Source organism: Sminthopsis crassicaudata, chromosome 5, assembly GCF_048593235.1.
Source record: "Sminthopsis crassicaudata isolate SCR6 chromosome 5, ASM4859323v1, whole genome shotgun sequence".
In the NCBI taxonomy this organism is placed as follows: Eukaryota; Metazoa; Chordata; class Mammalia; order Dasyuromorphia; family Dasyuridae; genus Sminthopsis; species Sminthopsis crassicaudata.
In genome coordinates this window covers 269,896,710-269,913,208 of record NC_133621.1, presented here as the reverse complement: position 1 = coordinate 269,913,208, position 16,499 = coordinate 269,896,710, and the positions used below count along the sequence as shown (strand labels likewise).

Below are 16,499 nucleotides of genomic sequence, written 5' to 3'. Positions count from 1 at the left end.
TTTTCCACTTAAAACACGGGCATTGGCATCACAATAACAGATACACAAAAAAACGCACAAATACTAAACAGATAAGTTTTCTTCCAATCAAGAGGCCCATGTAAATTCCATATAAGCCTCAACTTCTCTTCAAAAAAGGTCCATTAGAGCTTAGAATTCCAAGTCTTCTTCCACTGTCCACCAGCTTTGCTTGCAGAGGGGGAAAAAAGGTTATTAAGAACAAATGTTTACAACATATTTTTCCCTACAACACATAGATGAACATAAGCTACAAGGCCTTTCTGGATACTCCATTTTGATTTCAAAAAGCACCAATAATATCCACTTTCTTAAGGCTATTTACTTCAGATCACTCTTTAGGTTTCTGTTCTAGATGGCTGTGGTCCACACTAATAAAGTATCCTATGCTACTATAAAAGCATTCATTTTATACATATGTAACATTGGGTTTACATGCCAATGTAAAATGAAAGTGACATTTGGAATATATAAATGCTTTTTGATGAACTAGTAAAAGTTTTAATAAATGTTAAATTTTTATACTTATGTACAGGCATCACTAATTCAGAATTAAGGATATGATTGTGATTTAATTTTTAAAGTTGAAAAATTTGAAATATTTTGTTTGGAATTTTTATAGCTGCTGGAACTTCAAGAACAGAATAAGCAGAAACAGCGGTATATTAATGAGTTAGAAGATGGCATACCAAAGTAAGATTTAAAGAATTTTTATAATTTAGTGATATGACTATTTATAGAGCAAATTAAAATGATAAACTACCAAAATGTATTCATAACATAACAATGGAAAACTACTCTTTTTCCCAATGGAAAAGAGAAATAATCTGCTAAATTATAACCTATATTGAAATTAATTTTAAAAAAAAACTCAACACTGGGAATGTAAATGTTTAAAGAATCTGAGAATTCAGGCAATTTTTACCTCCTTTAAAGGGATGGACACTCTGGTCTTGAGAGTTTCAGGAATAAGAAATGTAGCTATAGGGAAGCAGACTGGATGATATGTTCTAAAAAATACTGGTTTTTATGTTGCCAGTTTATTCAAATGCTGCACTTTGACCATAATGGAAATCATCAGCAGAATTTCAAAGGATAAGACATATAAATTACTGCTAGAAAATTATTTTTTCCTCTCAAGAACTAGGCTAGAAGTAGTAAAATGCAATGTATAAACAACCTTCCTCCAAATCATGGAAATTTGTGTTCAGTTTATATATCTGATTTGTTACTTGATGTGTATCCCAAGTCAGTCACATTGTTTCCTACAAAGTTCTCTAAAAGTATGCATTAAATAACTGCCACAGGTACACACTCCTAAAAGGAGTTTCCTCATGAACAGTTCCCTATTCTAATAAAAAGTTCATGTCTTACTACACCTCCCGCACCAAGAAAATGTCCCTTCAGAAAACATCTTGAGTAACTGTGCCTTATCTGGACTTTTTCCCCCAAGAATTATATAATGTATTTTTGTTTTTCATATCTGATTGCTAGTATAGCATATAATTATAAGTTATGAAAGTATTTATGAAAAATTATCAAAAGCCTTTTTCACAGGCTTTCTTCAAAAAGAATTGTGTTTTTGTTTTTGTTTTTTAATTTCTAGAAACAATCATAAGAGAACTGAGTTTAGTGGGGAGAGTTCAAATCTTTCATTTTGAGATATACTGACTGTTACCCTGAGTCACAATCTGAACCTCTCAGTGCTGAACAGAAACTTTGGAAGAGTTGACCTTGCAGGTGTGAATAGGTGGACAGGTGGAATAGGTGCACCAAGCAAATCACAACTCCAAATCACATTTAGATCATGATCGTGTATGCATTTATTATGTATTTAAGACAAAATAGATATATTATTTAAATATGTCAATGTATGTGAATGTAGGAGTGATTATGTGCAAATATAAATTCCTTAGAAGGAAGTGCTATTTTTCCTGATATTTGTATCCCAGATTCCAAATACTATCTGTCTTTGATCTTTATGTCTTTGCATATTCTATCCACAATATGGAATTTACATCTGCCTCTTTCAATCCATAGCTCCAATCAAAGCTCATCCAAAAAAGCACTGCCTCTCTTGACTTTCTGTGTAGTACTTTAAAAAAGATTAAAAATTCTTTTTTCAATTACTTTATATTTACTCCAAATAATCTACTTTCATTTTTATACCCATGCATGTAGTTTTCATTCCAATCAAATGAAATCTCTTTGGAACCATTTTTTTGCTTTTTTCTTTAAATCTACTTTCCAGGCCTTGCATATGAGGCATGAACCTTATAAGAAATTGTTAATTTAAATTAACCATAGAAAGCTCTTCAAAGTTTTGAATTGTTGACAATATATTTACTTTTTGTGGGCTTAAAATGAAATGTGCCACATTAGAAGATTCAATAGAAGAGCAAATGAGTACAACTTAAAAAGTTCAAAAAAGTATTTTTTATTCTGCTTCAGTAAGTCCCCTCTGGGATGATTCTTTTTAAAAACACTTTTCTTTAAGTGATAGCATATGATAAGACTTTTAGTTGTATAAAATCCAGATAATGGAATTTGATATTCAAATACAATTCTTATTGATTCCAGATGCTGGATGTGTTAATCATTACATTATAGAAAAAATGAATTTTTTTCTGTATAAAATTAATTATTGCATCATATCAGATTAAAAAGTTATAGTGAAGTTACAAAAAAGTGCTCATATTATGTAAAGAATAAAAAAAAAAGAAAATATTACTGATGGTTACTACATGGTTATGGTTCAAATCTTCTTGTCCTAAAGTCTTTAGGTGAAGTTTTGCCATTAAATTAGTTGTCATGATTTGAATTTCTAAATTCTAAATTATTAATAAATTTGATTTTTAATTTGAGTATATATTTGAACTAATTAAAACAATATATCAAATTAATACTGTTATGCCCCTAAGGACTACTCTAACCTGGTAGCTTAGAGCTACTCTTAATGCCAACGGCACAACTAGGCCACACTTACCCGTCTTCGGGCACCAACCCGGATCCCACAGAGACGGACCACCAGAAGGTAGGGGTGAAGCGAAAGAGAATTTTATTCTTAGATAGCACATATTTATACCCCCCTCCCCCATGATATGGGGGAAGGGGGAAGTCCTCTAGGAACCTGGCATAATGGGATTGGCCCAAGAAGAAGGAAGGAGGCGTGCTAGACTAAGGATGGAGGCATGGTACCTGGAATCAGATACCGCCTCTTAGGGCTATGCCCCACCTCCATGTAGGACTGGCCTGAACCTTAGAACCTCTCATCCCTCAGGTCCTCCCACATGCCTTGAACTGCATTCCTTGCTTCTAGAGGCTTTTTAACCCTTACAAAAACATTCCAGGGGTTTAAAAATTGCAAGTCTTAATAGCCACATGTGAGAATTCATTAGACTGGGTATGTGTATGTATGTGTATATGTGTGTGTGTGTGGAGGGGTGTATAAATAAAATAAATCTGTGACCTAACATTTATTTTAAATGGGTTTTATTTTTTAGCATATCTTTAAATTCTCTCTTTTCTTTTTAAGCTTTCATAGGAAACCTAGTAAGTGTGAACATTTATTGATGACCCAAAACTATTATTTGATAAGAAGCCTGATGGCTTCTTTTGCTTATATCTTTTTTTAAAATAATTTTTATTATATATTTTTTATAATATTATCCCTTGTATTCATTTTTCCAAATTATCCCCCCCTCCCTCTACTCTCTCCCCCCGATGACAGGCAATCCCATACATTTTACATGTGTTACAATATAACCTAGATACAATACATGTGTGTGAATATCATTTTCTTGTTGCACAATAAACATTAGAATCCGAAGGTACATGCAACCTGGGCAGATAGATATTAGTGCTAACAATTTACATTCACTTCCCAGTGTTTCTTCTCTGGGTGTAGCTACCTCTGTCCATCATTGATCAACTGGAAGTGAGTTGGCTCTTCTTTATGTTGAAGATTTACACTACCATCAGAATATATCCTCATACAGTATTGTTGTTGAAGTGTACAGTGATCTTCTGGTTCTGCTCATTTCACTCAGCATCAGCCTATCCAAGAGCACTGAATGTCTTTCCAATTATTTAAATCTGATTTTATTTTTGTGGCAAGTGTTTTGTAATTTTTTTCATATAATTCCTGACTATTCTTTGGTAGATGGATTCCCAAATACTTTATACTCTCAACATTTGTTTGGAATGGAATTTCTCTTTGTATCTCTTGCTGTTGCATTTTGTTAGTGATATATAAGAATGCTGAGGATTTAGGTGGATTTATTTTGTATCCTGCCACTTTGCTGAAATTTTGAATTATTTCTAGTAGCTTTTTAGCAGAGTCTTTGGGGTTCTCTAAGTATACCATCATGTCATCTGCAAAAAGTGATAGTTTGATTTCCTCATTTCCTACTCTAATTCCTTGAATCTCTTTCTCGGCTCTATTGCCAAGGCTAGCGTTTCTAGTACTATATTGAATAATAATGGTGATAGTGGGAAACCTTGTTTCACTCCTGATCTTACTGGGAAAGGTTGTAGTTTATTTCTATTGCATATTATGCTTACTGACGGTCTTAAATATATGCTCCTGATTATTCTGCCACAAACATTTTGGCACATAAAAATCCCTTTCCACTCTTTAGTATTTCTTTGGGATATAATCCCAATAACAGCAATGCTGGGTCAAAGGGTATGCAGAGTTTGACAACTTTTTGGGCTTAGTTCCAAATTGCTCTCCAGAATGGCTGGATTCTTTCACAACTCCACCAACAATGTATCAGTGTCCCAGTTTTCCCACATCCCCTCCAACATTCATCAATATTTGTTCCTGTCATTTAAGCCAATCTGACAGGTGTGTAGTGGTATCTCAGAGTTGTCTTAATTTGCATTTCTCTGATCAGTAGTGATTTGGAACACTCTTTCCTATGAGTGGAAATAGTTTCAATTTCATCATCTGAGAATTGTCTGTTCATATCCCTTGACCATTTATCAATTGGAGAATGGTTTGGTTTCCTATAAATCAGGGTCAGTTCCCTATATATTTTGGAAATATTTTCCCAATTTGTTACTTCCCTTCTAATCTTGTTTGCATTAGTATTGTTTGTACAGAAACACTTCTATTTTGTGATAAATAATGATCTCTAATTCTCCTCTGGTCATAAATTCCTTCCTCCTCCACAGGTCTGAGAGGTAGACTATTCTCTGTTCCTCTAATCTATTTATGATCTCATTCTTTATGCCTAAATCATGGACCCATTTTGATCTTATCTTGGTATATGGTGTTAAGTGTGGGTCCATATCTAATTTCTGCCATACTAATTTCCAGTTTTCCCAACAGTTTCTTCCGAATGATGAATTTTGGTCCCTAATGTTGGTATCTTTGGGTTTGTCAAAGATTAGATTGCTATAGATGTACCCTTTTTTGTCCTTTGTATCTAATCTGTTCCACTGATCTACCGTTCTATTTCTTAGCCAGTACCAAATGGTTTTGGTGACTGCTGCTATATAATATAGCTTTAGATCAGGTACACTTAGACCACCTTCCTCTGACTTTTATTTCATTAGTTCCCTTGCAATTCTCGACCTTTTATTCTTCCATATGAATTTTGTTGTTATTTTTTCTAGGTCATTGAAATAGTTTCTTGGGAGTCTGATTGGTATAGCACTAAATAAATAGATTAGTTTGGGGAGTATTGTCCTCTTTATTATATTCGCTCGGCCTATCCAAGAGCACTGAATGTCTTTCCAATTATTTAAATCTGACTTTATTTTTGTGGCAAGTGTTTTGTAATTTTTTTCATATAATTCCTGACTATTCTTTGGTAGATGGATTCCCAAAAACTTTATACTCTCAACATTTGTTTGGAATGGAATTTCTCTTTGTATCTCTTGCTGTTGCATTTTGTTGGTGATATATAAGAATGCTGAGGATTTATGTGGATTTATTTTGTATCCTACCACTTTGCTAAAATTTTGAATTATTTCTAGTAGCTTTTTAGCAGAGTCTTTGGGGTTCTCTAAGTATACCATCATGTCATCTGCAAAAAGTGATAGTTTGATTTCCTCATTTCCTACTCTAATTCCTTGAATCTCTTTCTCGGCTCTATTGCCAAGGCTAGCGTTTCTAGTACTATATTGAATAGTAATGGTGATAGTGGGCAACCTTGTTTCACTCCTGATCTTACTGGGAAAGGTTGCAGTTTATTTCTATTGCATATTATGCTTGCTGAAGGTCTTAAATATATGCTCCTGATTATTCTAGGGAATAATCCATTTATTCCTATAAATCTCAAGAATTTTTTAGTAGGAATGGATGCTGGATTTTGTCAAATGCTTTTTCTGCATCTATTGAGATGATCATATGGTTTTTATTAATTTGATTATTAATATGGTCAATTATATTAATAGTTTTCCTAATATTAAACCAGCCCTGCATTCCTGGTATGAATCCTACTTGATCATAGTGTATTATCCTGGGGATGATTTTCTGAAGTCTTTTTGCTAATATCTTATTTAAGATTTTAGCATCAATATTCATTAAGGAAATTGGTCTATAATTTTCTTTCTCAGTTTTCAATCGACCTGGTTTAGGTATCAGTACAATGTCTGTGTCATAAAAGGAGTTTGGTAGGACTCCTTCATCCCCTATTTTTTCAAATAATTTATATAACATTGGGGCTAATTGTTCTTTAAATGTTTGGTAGAATTCACATGTGAATCCATCTGGTCCTGGGGATTTTTTCCTGGGGAGTTGATTAATAGCTTGTTCTATTTCTTTTTATGAAATGGGACTATTTAAGCAATTTATCTCCTCCTCTGTCAATCTAGGGAGCCTATATTTTTGGAGGAAGTCATCCATTTCACTTAAGTTATCAAATTTATTGGCATAAAGTTGGGCAAAGTAACTCCTTATTATTTCTCTAATTTCCTCTTCATTGGTGGAAAGATCCCCCTTTTCATTTGTAAGACTAACAATTTGATTTTCCTCTTTCTTTTTTCTGATCAGATTTACCAAAGGTTTATCTATTTTATTGGCTTTTTCATAAAACCAACTCTTGGTTTTATTTATTAATTCAATAGTTTTTTTTACTTTCAATATTATTGATTTCTCCTTTTAATTTTTGTATTTCAAGTTTAATTTTTGGTTGGGGGTTTTTAATTTGGTCTTTTTCTAGCCTTTTAAGTTGCAAGCCCAATTCATTAATCTTCTCTTTCCCTATTTTCTTCAAATAAGCCTCTAAAGCTATAAAATTTCCCCTTATTACTGCTTTAGCTGCATCCCATAGATTTTGGTATGATGTCTCATCATTGTCATTATCTTGGGTGAAATTATGGTATCTATAATTTGCTGTTTCACCCAGTCATTCTTTAAGATGAGATTCTTCAGTTTCCAATTACTTTTTGGTCTATTTACCCCTAACATTTTACTGAATGTAGCTTTTATTGCATTGTGGTCTGAGAAGAAGGCATTTATTATTTCTGCCTTCCTACATTTAATTTTGAGATCTTTCTGTCCTAATATATGGTCAATTTCTGTATAGGATCCATGAACTGCTGAGAAGAAAGTATATTCCTTTCTATTGCCATTCAGTTTTCTCCAAAGGTCTATCATACCTAGTTTTTCTAATGTTCTATGTACTTTTTAAATTTTTTTCTTGTTTGATTTGTCTAAATCTGAGAGTGCAAGTTTGAGATCTCCCACTATTATAGTTTTATTGTCTATTTCTTTTTGCAACTCTCTTAACTTTTCCTTTAGGAAGTTAGATGCTATACCACTTGGTGCATATATGTTTAATATTGATATGGCTTCATTATTTATGCTACCTTTCAGCAGGATATAGTTTCCTTCCTTATCTCTTGTAATTAGATCAACTTCTGCTTTTGCTTGATCTGAGATAAGGATAGCTACCCCTGCTTTTTTTGCTTTACCTGAAGCATAATAGATTCTGCTCCAACCTTTAACCTTTACTCTATATGTATCTCCCTGCTTTAAGTGTGTTGCCTGTAAACAACATATTGTAGGGTTCTGATTTTTGATCCAGCCTGCTATCCGTCTCCGTTTGATGGGAGCGTTCATCCCATTCACATTTACAGTTAAAATTACTAATTCTGTATTTCGTGCCATCATATTATCCCCAGATTATGCTTTTTCCCTTGACCTCCCTGAACCCCTTCCCCAATATTTAATTTATAGACCCCCCTTGTGACACACAGCCTTCACTTTTTTTTTTTTTAGTATTCCTCCCCCCTCCCTCCACATCCCTTCCCTTATTCTCCTTTTCCTTTTCCCTTTTCCTCTCCCCCCTTTTAATGAGGTGAGAGAAAATTCTCTGAAAAACAAATATGTTAATTATTTACTCTTTGAGCCTCTCCTGATGAGAGTAAGATTCACACAATGATTCTCCCCCTCACTAAGTTCCCTCAGATATGGTGTATTTTCTATGTCTCTTCCTGGGATGTAGTTTCCCTCTTTTTATCCCTTTTTCTGATACTACCCCCTTCCCTTTACTACACCCCCTCATGTTTTTTTTTTCTTTTATATCAGTAAAATCAAATTATCCATGCGTACTTTCTATATACCCACAACAGAGTTGCAGTTCTCAAGGGTTCTGTGTACCTTTTTCTGTTTCTCTTCAGTCTTGTGGATGTAGATCAAATTTTTTGTTTAAGGCTGGTTTTTTTCTTAGAAACATATGGAATTTCTCTATTTCATTGAATGACCATCTTCTTCCATGGAAAAAGATGCTAAACTTAGCTGGGTAGTTCATTCTTGGCTGCAGTCCTTGATCTTTTGCCTTATGGAATATCAGGTTCCAGGCCCTTCTATCTTTTAATGTGGAGGGAGTCAAATCTTGTGTGACCCTTATTGTGGCACCTTGGCATTTAAATTGTTTTTTTCTAGCTGCTTGCAGGATTTTCTCCTTTGTGTGGTAATTCTGCAGCTTAGCCACTATATTCCGTGGTTTTAGGGTCTATTTCAGAAGGAGTTCGATGAATTCTTTCCACATCTACTTTCCATTCTGTTTCAATTATCTCTGGACAGTTCTCTTTGATAATTTCCTGTAAAATAGAATCTAGGCTCTTTTTTTGGTCATAGTTTTCAGGAAGTCCAATGATCCGCAGATTATCTCTCCTAGATCTATTTTCCAGGTCTATAGATTTTCCCAGTAAGTATTTGACATTGTTCTCAAGCTTCTCATTTTTTTTGTTTTGTTTGACTGATTCTTGGGTTCTCAGTGAATCATTCATTTCTATTTGTTTCATCCTGACTTTTAAGGAGTTATTTTCTTCATTCACAGTTTTTAGTTCTTTTTGTAAATGCCCAATTTCGTTTTTAAATGAATTATTTTGCTCTATTGAATTTTTTTCCATTTCCCTAATTTTTTTTTGAGAATTATTTTCTTTTTCCATTTCAGAAATTCTATTTTCTTGGGACTTTCTTATCTTCTCCAATTCAGAAATCCTACTTTCCTGTGATTTTTTTACCTTTTCTAATTCACAAATTTTGTTTCCCTGCATCTCCTGTGAATTCTTTATTTTTTCCAACTCCTATTTCAGGATATTGTTATTTTCTATCATAGCTTCCCTTTCCTTTCCCCATTTTTCTTCAAACTCTCTTAACTTTTTAATAGTCTCTTCTAGGAGAGAGTTATATGATGGGGGGCAGGAATCGTTCCCCTTTAGGTTGTTATCTGCTGACTCTCTGCTGTTAACTTCCTCGGGGTTGGATACCCGCTCTTTCTCTGTATAGAAGGAATCTATGGTTTTTCTGGCTTTTTTGTTCATCCTTAAAAAATCTTTTGGGGTCTGTCCCTGGGGTAGGAAATTATTTATTTACTTCTTTACCAGCTTCCTCCCAGACCAGATGGATGCAGCATCCCCCGCCCCTGAGCTAAGAGAGAGCTCTGGGAAAGAGTTCCCCACCTCCTCCCTGGAAATGCCTCAGAGGTGACTAGCACTGCTGTGCCTTGAGGGCGCTGTGTTTTAGCGGCTTCCCTGAGGTTGAGACTGAACAGCAAAGGCGACTCAAAGACCAGCCTATGGGTCCTGGTGGGGTGTGGATGTGTGCAGCAGGTGACGTGAAAAGCCCCTGCGCTCAAACTGGGAAGTGTCTGCCAGGAACCGCGGTCCCTAGTTCAAAGGTTCCGCTTCTCTGGGACTTCCGTTCCACAGCCTCCAGCCAGCCAAGTCAGGCACTATGAGTTACCGCCCTGCCCACTCTTCAATCTCTTAACTACTCCGAGGTAAAAGCCTGGATTGCCTATGTCCGGGTGCCGAGATCTGCTGAGTCACCCCTGGGATCCGGGAAGATCCAATCTAGTTTTAAATTTTAAAGTGGCTTATATTTCTCCTCTGATCTGCTGTTTTATAAGCAGAGAAGAGCTAACAGCCTGTGCCAGATTCTTTTATGTCAGTGGATTCTCTGATCCCAGAGACCTCCCCAGCGAGACCGGCACAGTGTGCCACTACCCCACAGTCTGCACTGGCCTCTCTTCTTCCTCACCTGGGAGCTAACCTTTCCTGCTGAAATTCCAGATTCTCTTCAGCTGGTAAGTAGTGCTTCCAGTCCTTGTGGATTCTATCAGTCCAAAGCTATTTCTGAGGCTGATTAAATCTAGTTGGTTGTGAGGGAAGAAAGGAGCTTACACAGTGGCATGTATCTTCTCCGCCATCTTGGCTCCGCCCCCCTGCTGGTCATTTCTTACAGAACAATAATATTCTATAACATTCATATACCATAATTCATTCAGCCACCCTGAAATTGATGGACATCCACTCAATTTTCAGTTTCCAGCCACTAAAAAAAAAGGGCTGCCTCAAATAATTTTTTGCACATGTGGTTCCTTTACCCTTCTTGTAAGACCTCTTTGGGATATTAACCCAGTAGTAACACTGCTGGATCAAAGGTGTGCACAGTTTGATTACTTTTTCAGCATAGTTCCAAATTGCTCTCCAGAATTGTTGGATCCGTTTACTATTCCACCAACAATGAATCAGTGTCCCATTTTTCCCATATCCCCTCTAACATTCATCATGATATTTTCCTGTCATCTCAGTCAATCTCACAGTTGTGTGGTAATATTGCAGAGTTGTCTTAATTTGCATTTCTCTGATCAATAATGATTTAGAGCATCTCTTCATATGACTAGAAATTTCTTCATCTGAAAATTGTTCATGTACTTTGACCATTTATCAATTGGCGAATGGCTTAATTTCTTATTAATTTGAGTCAATTATTTATATATTTTGGAAATGAAGCCTTTATCAGAACTGTTGACTGTAAAAATATTTTCCCAGTTTGATGCTTCCATGCTTCCCTTCTAATCTTGTCTGAACTAGTTTTGTTTGTGCAAAACTTACTTAATGTAATCAAAATTATATTTTGTGATCAATAATGATCTCTAATTCTTCTTTAGTCACAAATTCCTTCCTCCTCCACAGGTCTGAGAAGTAAACTAGCCTATGTTCTAATTTATTTATAATATCATTCTTTAATAGTAGCTTTTTAATTACAAAATACATGCAAATGGTAGAACTAAGATGGCAGAATAAAGGCAGGAATTTACCCAACCTCTTCCCTGACTGTTCCAAATTCCTTTAAGTTTTAAAGGATCAGATTCCCAAAATTAGAATATTTTCTAACCAAAGCAAACTTAGAAGCTCTGCAGAAAAGGTCTGTGATACCATGGTGGGAATTTTGTAGATTATTTTCATTATTATGGCAGTTAGAAAGAGGATATGGATGTGAGTTGAAAACAAAGGGATAGGGGGGCTGAGCCAAGATGCCAGAGAAGATACATGTAAACTTTTAAGCTCTCTCTTACCCTCAATACCAACTATTTAATTCAGCCTCAAAAATAACACTGGACTGGTAAAAATCATGAAGATTAGAAACAACAATTTACCAGCTGAAGAGAATCTGGAACTTTGTCAGAAAAGTTGTGTAATAAAGAGAGGGGGAAAAAGATCAGCACAGACAGTGATAGACTAAAGGCTAGCTTACTGTGCCAATAAGAGGCCTCTGGAGTTAGAAAAGCTACTGAGACAGGATTCTGGCATCGGCTGATAGCTCTAGTCTGCTTGCAAAAGATCAGACCCACAGAGAAGTCAAGCCACTTTAAAAAACAACTGCCAGAAACTACCTATAGCTACTGCAAACCAGAAGTGAGACAGCACAAATTGTGGCATATCTTCTGTTGTCCAGAGCTTTTCCTTGGTGTAATTAAGAACCTGCAAGACAATGGGAGGGGGGGAGACACAGCCCAGGGCAACCTCTAATCTCACAGTGGGGGGCTCGGCCCAAGGCAGTGGAACTTCCACAGCAGCAAAACTCCCTCAAAAGTGACTGTGCTTCCCAGGGTAGATACACTTCGTCTGTGCGCTGGGGCTATTTGCCGGTCAGCTGCTAATATCCAAGGCCCCACAGGGGGCTTTGGCCTGGGGTTGTGACACTTTCACTGTTTAGCTTCTAGCCTTAGGGAAGTCGCTAGGCTACACAGCGGGGGCTCTTCACTGGGCACACCTGCAGCCCAGCTCTGAATCACTTCTGGGGGGGAGCACCCTCATACCTTTTCCACCCCATTCACAAGCCGCCTTCCATATTTCTGTTCTGTAGAGGAAGCTGGTAACCCTTACTGAGAAAATAGACCCCACAGATTTTTTAAAATGAGTAAGAAATTGAAGAGAACAATTGACAGCTTGTGTATAGAAAAAGAGCGGATCTCTAACCCTGAGGAAGCTAACAGCAGACAGTCTCCAGATAATACCCTGAAGGGGAATGTTACCTGGCTCCCATCATATAACTCTCTCCTAGAAGAGACTTTTAAAGACCTGAAAAGAGAGTTAGAAAATAAATGAGCAAAGGAAAGAGAAGCTATGCTAGAGAGTAACAATGTCCTGAAATTTGAATTGGAAAATATAAATAATTCACAGGAAATTCAGAGAAATAAAATTTGTGAATTGGAAAAGATTTTAAAAATCACAGGAAAGTAGGATTTCTGAATTGGAAAAAATAAAGAATTCTCAAAGTAGGATTTGTGAATTGGAAAAATAAAACAACTAAAAATAATTAGTGAAATGGAAAAAAAAATCCACTGAACAAAATAATTCATTTAAAAACTCAATTGGACATATACAAAAATAACTTTTTGCAGGTGGACTCCCAAATATTTTATATTTATAATTTTAAATGGAATTGTACTGCCTATCTCTTGCTGCTGGGCTTTGTTGGTGGCACACAGAAGTGCTGATGATATATGGGGGGATTGTTTCATCACTGATCTTATTGGGAATGTTTCTCCTTTATTGAATTATATCTAATATTTAGCTTATGCTAATACTTATCTTTTTAAGGAAAATTCCATTTTATTTTTCTGCTCTCTACATAGGGATTGGTGTTGTATTTTGCCAAATGCTTTTTTAGCATCTATTGAGATAATCATTGATATGGTCAATTATGCAGGTAATTTTCCTAATAGAGAACCAGCTCAGCATTCCTGGTATAAAGCCCACTTTGTCATAGTATATTATCCTGATGTAAGTTCCATTAATTTTTTTGCATCAACATTCATTAGAGAAATTTTTCTAATTTTCCTTCTCGATTTGGCCCTTCTTTGTTTAGGTATCAGTACCATATTCAAAAAGAGTTTATGAGTGGAAAAAAATTAAGCCCTATATTATACATATATTTTCTATTGAATGACTAATAATAAAACTAAATTAATATCTAAGTTTATTAATAATGCCTTTTGATGCCAGCAACTTCAAAAAAATATTTCTTGATTTCTTTGTATTATCTGTAGTTCCTTATTCCTCATTTACTTCATTTTTTTGAAATACAGTTTTGATGTTATTTCAGATGCAGCAGTTGGAAAAATCTATAACTAAAAGTGATGATGGTATGTTCAAATGATTCATCAATAAAATGTCATAGTTTAATGCCATATATGATTTGTAAATATACTTAAAAAAAATCCCACTATGGTGCTGTTCCAGTGCCACCTCCCTCCTCTGTGAAGTGATCATGAATTCTTCTATGCAGGCATTCCTTACTTTCCAGATGTGACAGATAAACCCAGATGTGTTATCACTGAGTATATTCACATTATCTTTAGGGGCATAGCTTTACAGTCAGAATAAAGGTCCAACTCTAACTCTATTAGGTGAGTAAAAGTCATGTTATTTCAGATACAGTAGGCGATGGGAAACTCTGTAGCTAAAAGTGATAATGGTATGTTCAAATGATTGATAAGTAAAATGTCACAGTTTATGCTCTATCTGATTTGTAAATATACTTTTAAAATCCCCCTAAAGTGCTATTTTAATGCCACATCACTCCACTTCATGGTGAAGTGACCATGGATTATGCTATGCAGGCATTCCTTACTTTCCTGCTGCGAGGGATAATCACAGATGTAATATGAGTGAGCATATTCACATACTCTTTAGGGCCATAGCTTTACAGTCAGAATAAAGGTTCAACTCTCACTCAGGTGAATATGTCATGTTAATATATTTAAGGAAGAAGAAGAAGAGGAGGAGGAGGAAAAGGAGGAGGAGGAGCAGCAAACTGACATTTTTACAGGACTTTTAAATTTGCATTTTGAATGTATTGTCTGATTTGAACTTCAAAACAACTCTGTATGATAGATGACCTCCAGAAAACAACAAAACACTTCCTATGAAATATATAGTCCATGACCATTTCCATGATTTTCATACTCGGAATTCCTTGTTATGATGAATCATTACTGCCAACACAAAAAAATACACATACACACATGTATAAATTGCCTTTTCTTCTTTTTTCCACAGCTATTTCTGAGCTTCCATCTACATCTCACTGGGCTTCACCAAAAAGATGCACTAGAAGGCCAAATCTGAATTGGGATCCAGTTTCCACGCCGACTCAGGAATACTTAAGAAATTTAAAGAAAAATTATGAGCATTAATAAAAGAAGAAATAATGTACATTGAGCTTTGAGGAATAATTCATTTGGACCCTTACTTTATTCCAATCACACTCAATTTGATCAAAATGATCACAATCATAGCAAAGCTTTGTATGTAAGACCCAAGAGTGTGACCTGCAGAATCTATGTTAACTTGCTTAATTATAGGAATTTAACTAGAGGTCCTCCACCATTGTTTTTCCTTTTCATAGTGACCAAGCCCAATGTGGCAGAAATAATAATAACTTGGAAAGTCCCCCCCCCAAAATTCTTTTACCTTTGAATTAATCACTGGTTTAATAAGAGCAGGTGACCATCTTACATCACCCAATTCATAACTTGTATCATTTTCTCACACCCATTTGTGGGATATTTCTTACTTTCACCCACCTTGTGACCCTACTGATATGATTTCACTTATTTTAACTAACTTATCACATGTAAATCAGTGGCATTATTCAGTATCTATTATACCTGTTCTTGAATGTCCAGACATCTAGCCTTATAAAAATCAAACCCTAGAAGGAGAAGGAATCTCAGATTGTGGAGAGGAGCTGAGGTCCTCTTCATTAGAACTGTGGACCCTTTAAGTCAGTGCCCGTGGCTCAGAGTTTGACCTTAGGCTCTTCTTCTGTAGATGGGATACTTTTAATTTCCACAGCAGCTCTGGTGAAATATTAATGCATGGAACACAGCCCTCTTGACCAATCCCTGCAAGAAGCCAAAAAGGAAGTGCTCACAAGGTGGCATTTTCATGGAGGGATCACCTATGGACACTGGCCCCTTTCTATCTGCACACATACTCTCTGAGCCTGAGATAAGTCCTTATCAAGATTAGAGAGTCTTCTTTGATTAATCCCAAGTTCATTTTCTTTTAAGAAGGGTCCTTATTTATCTCAGTTCATAACTGGTGGACCACTCACATTCTATTTTTATAAAGATTATGTGGCCCTGATTTTTAAATTTTAAATGTACACTATTAGTTATTTTCCTCTACTTTTCTTACTTTCATTTTTCTAAGTTTGGGGAAGAGTTTTAGCAATGGAATTGCTAGTTCTCCACTTTCAGCTAGCTAGCCAATTAGCTAATTTTAAAAATTTGTATTGATTAGGTTAAAATCTTTTTTTTTTACCTTTAAATTCATTTAACGAGAAGTAATCATTCTTATCAGTAAAAAATCATATTTCTAATTATAAATACACTTCTAAATATAAAAAGATAAATTAAGCAGATATTTTTGCAGATTTATTTTTTTTTGTCTACTTAGTTAATTACATGCTACAGAAAGGGAAGGAATATCCACCTGCTACTGCTCTGTTCTTGATTAAATTTTCAGTGTAGCCAGTTTTCTACAAGTGTTCTATGCTGCAGGTTTTCATATATTTTTAGAAAAAGATATTCTAAACCATGGAACATAAAGTTGCTTGAGATCCTGTCACAGAAAAGACTCTGGACAGGTAGTAATGTACAAGCCCACAATGCATGATTCTTCTACTTTGTCTTACTCTGTACAGTTCACATTACCACATAACA

At 35.4% G+C, this 16,499-nt stretch overlaps 1 protein-coding gene across 1 annotated transcript in view; it reads left to right on the top strand.

Moving 5' to 3' along the window:
- LOC141544634 (uncharacterized) overlaps positions 1 to 14,966 on the top strand; it is a 117,723-nt gene extending 102,757 nt beyond the window's left edge. Inside the window, exons 21-23 of the mRNA XM_074271029.1 lie at positions 641 to 711; positions 13,874 to 13,913; positions 14,830 to 14,966. Of these exons, the coding sequence (XP_074127130.1) occupies positions 641 to 711; positions 13,874 to 13,898 (96 nt within the window). The 3' untranslated portion in view covers positions 13,899 to 13,913; positions 14,830 to 14,966. The remainder of the gene's footprint in view (positions 1 to 640; positions 712 to 13,873; positions 13,914 to 14,829) is intronic.
- Positions 14,967 to 16,499: the final 1,533 nt, after the last annotated feature.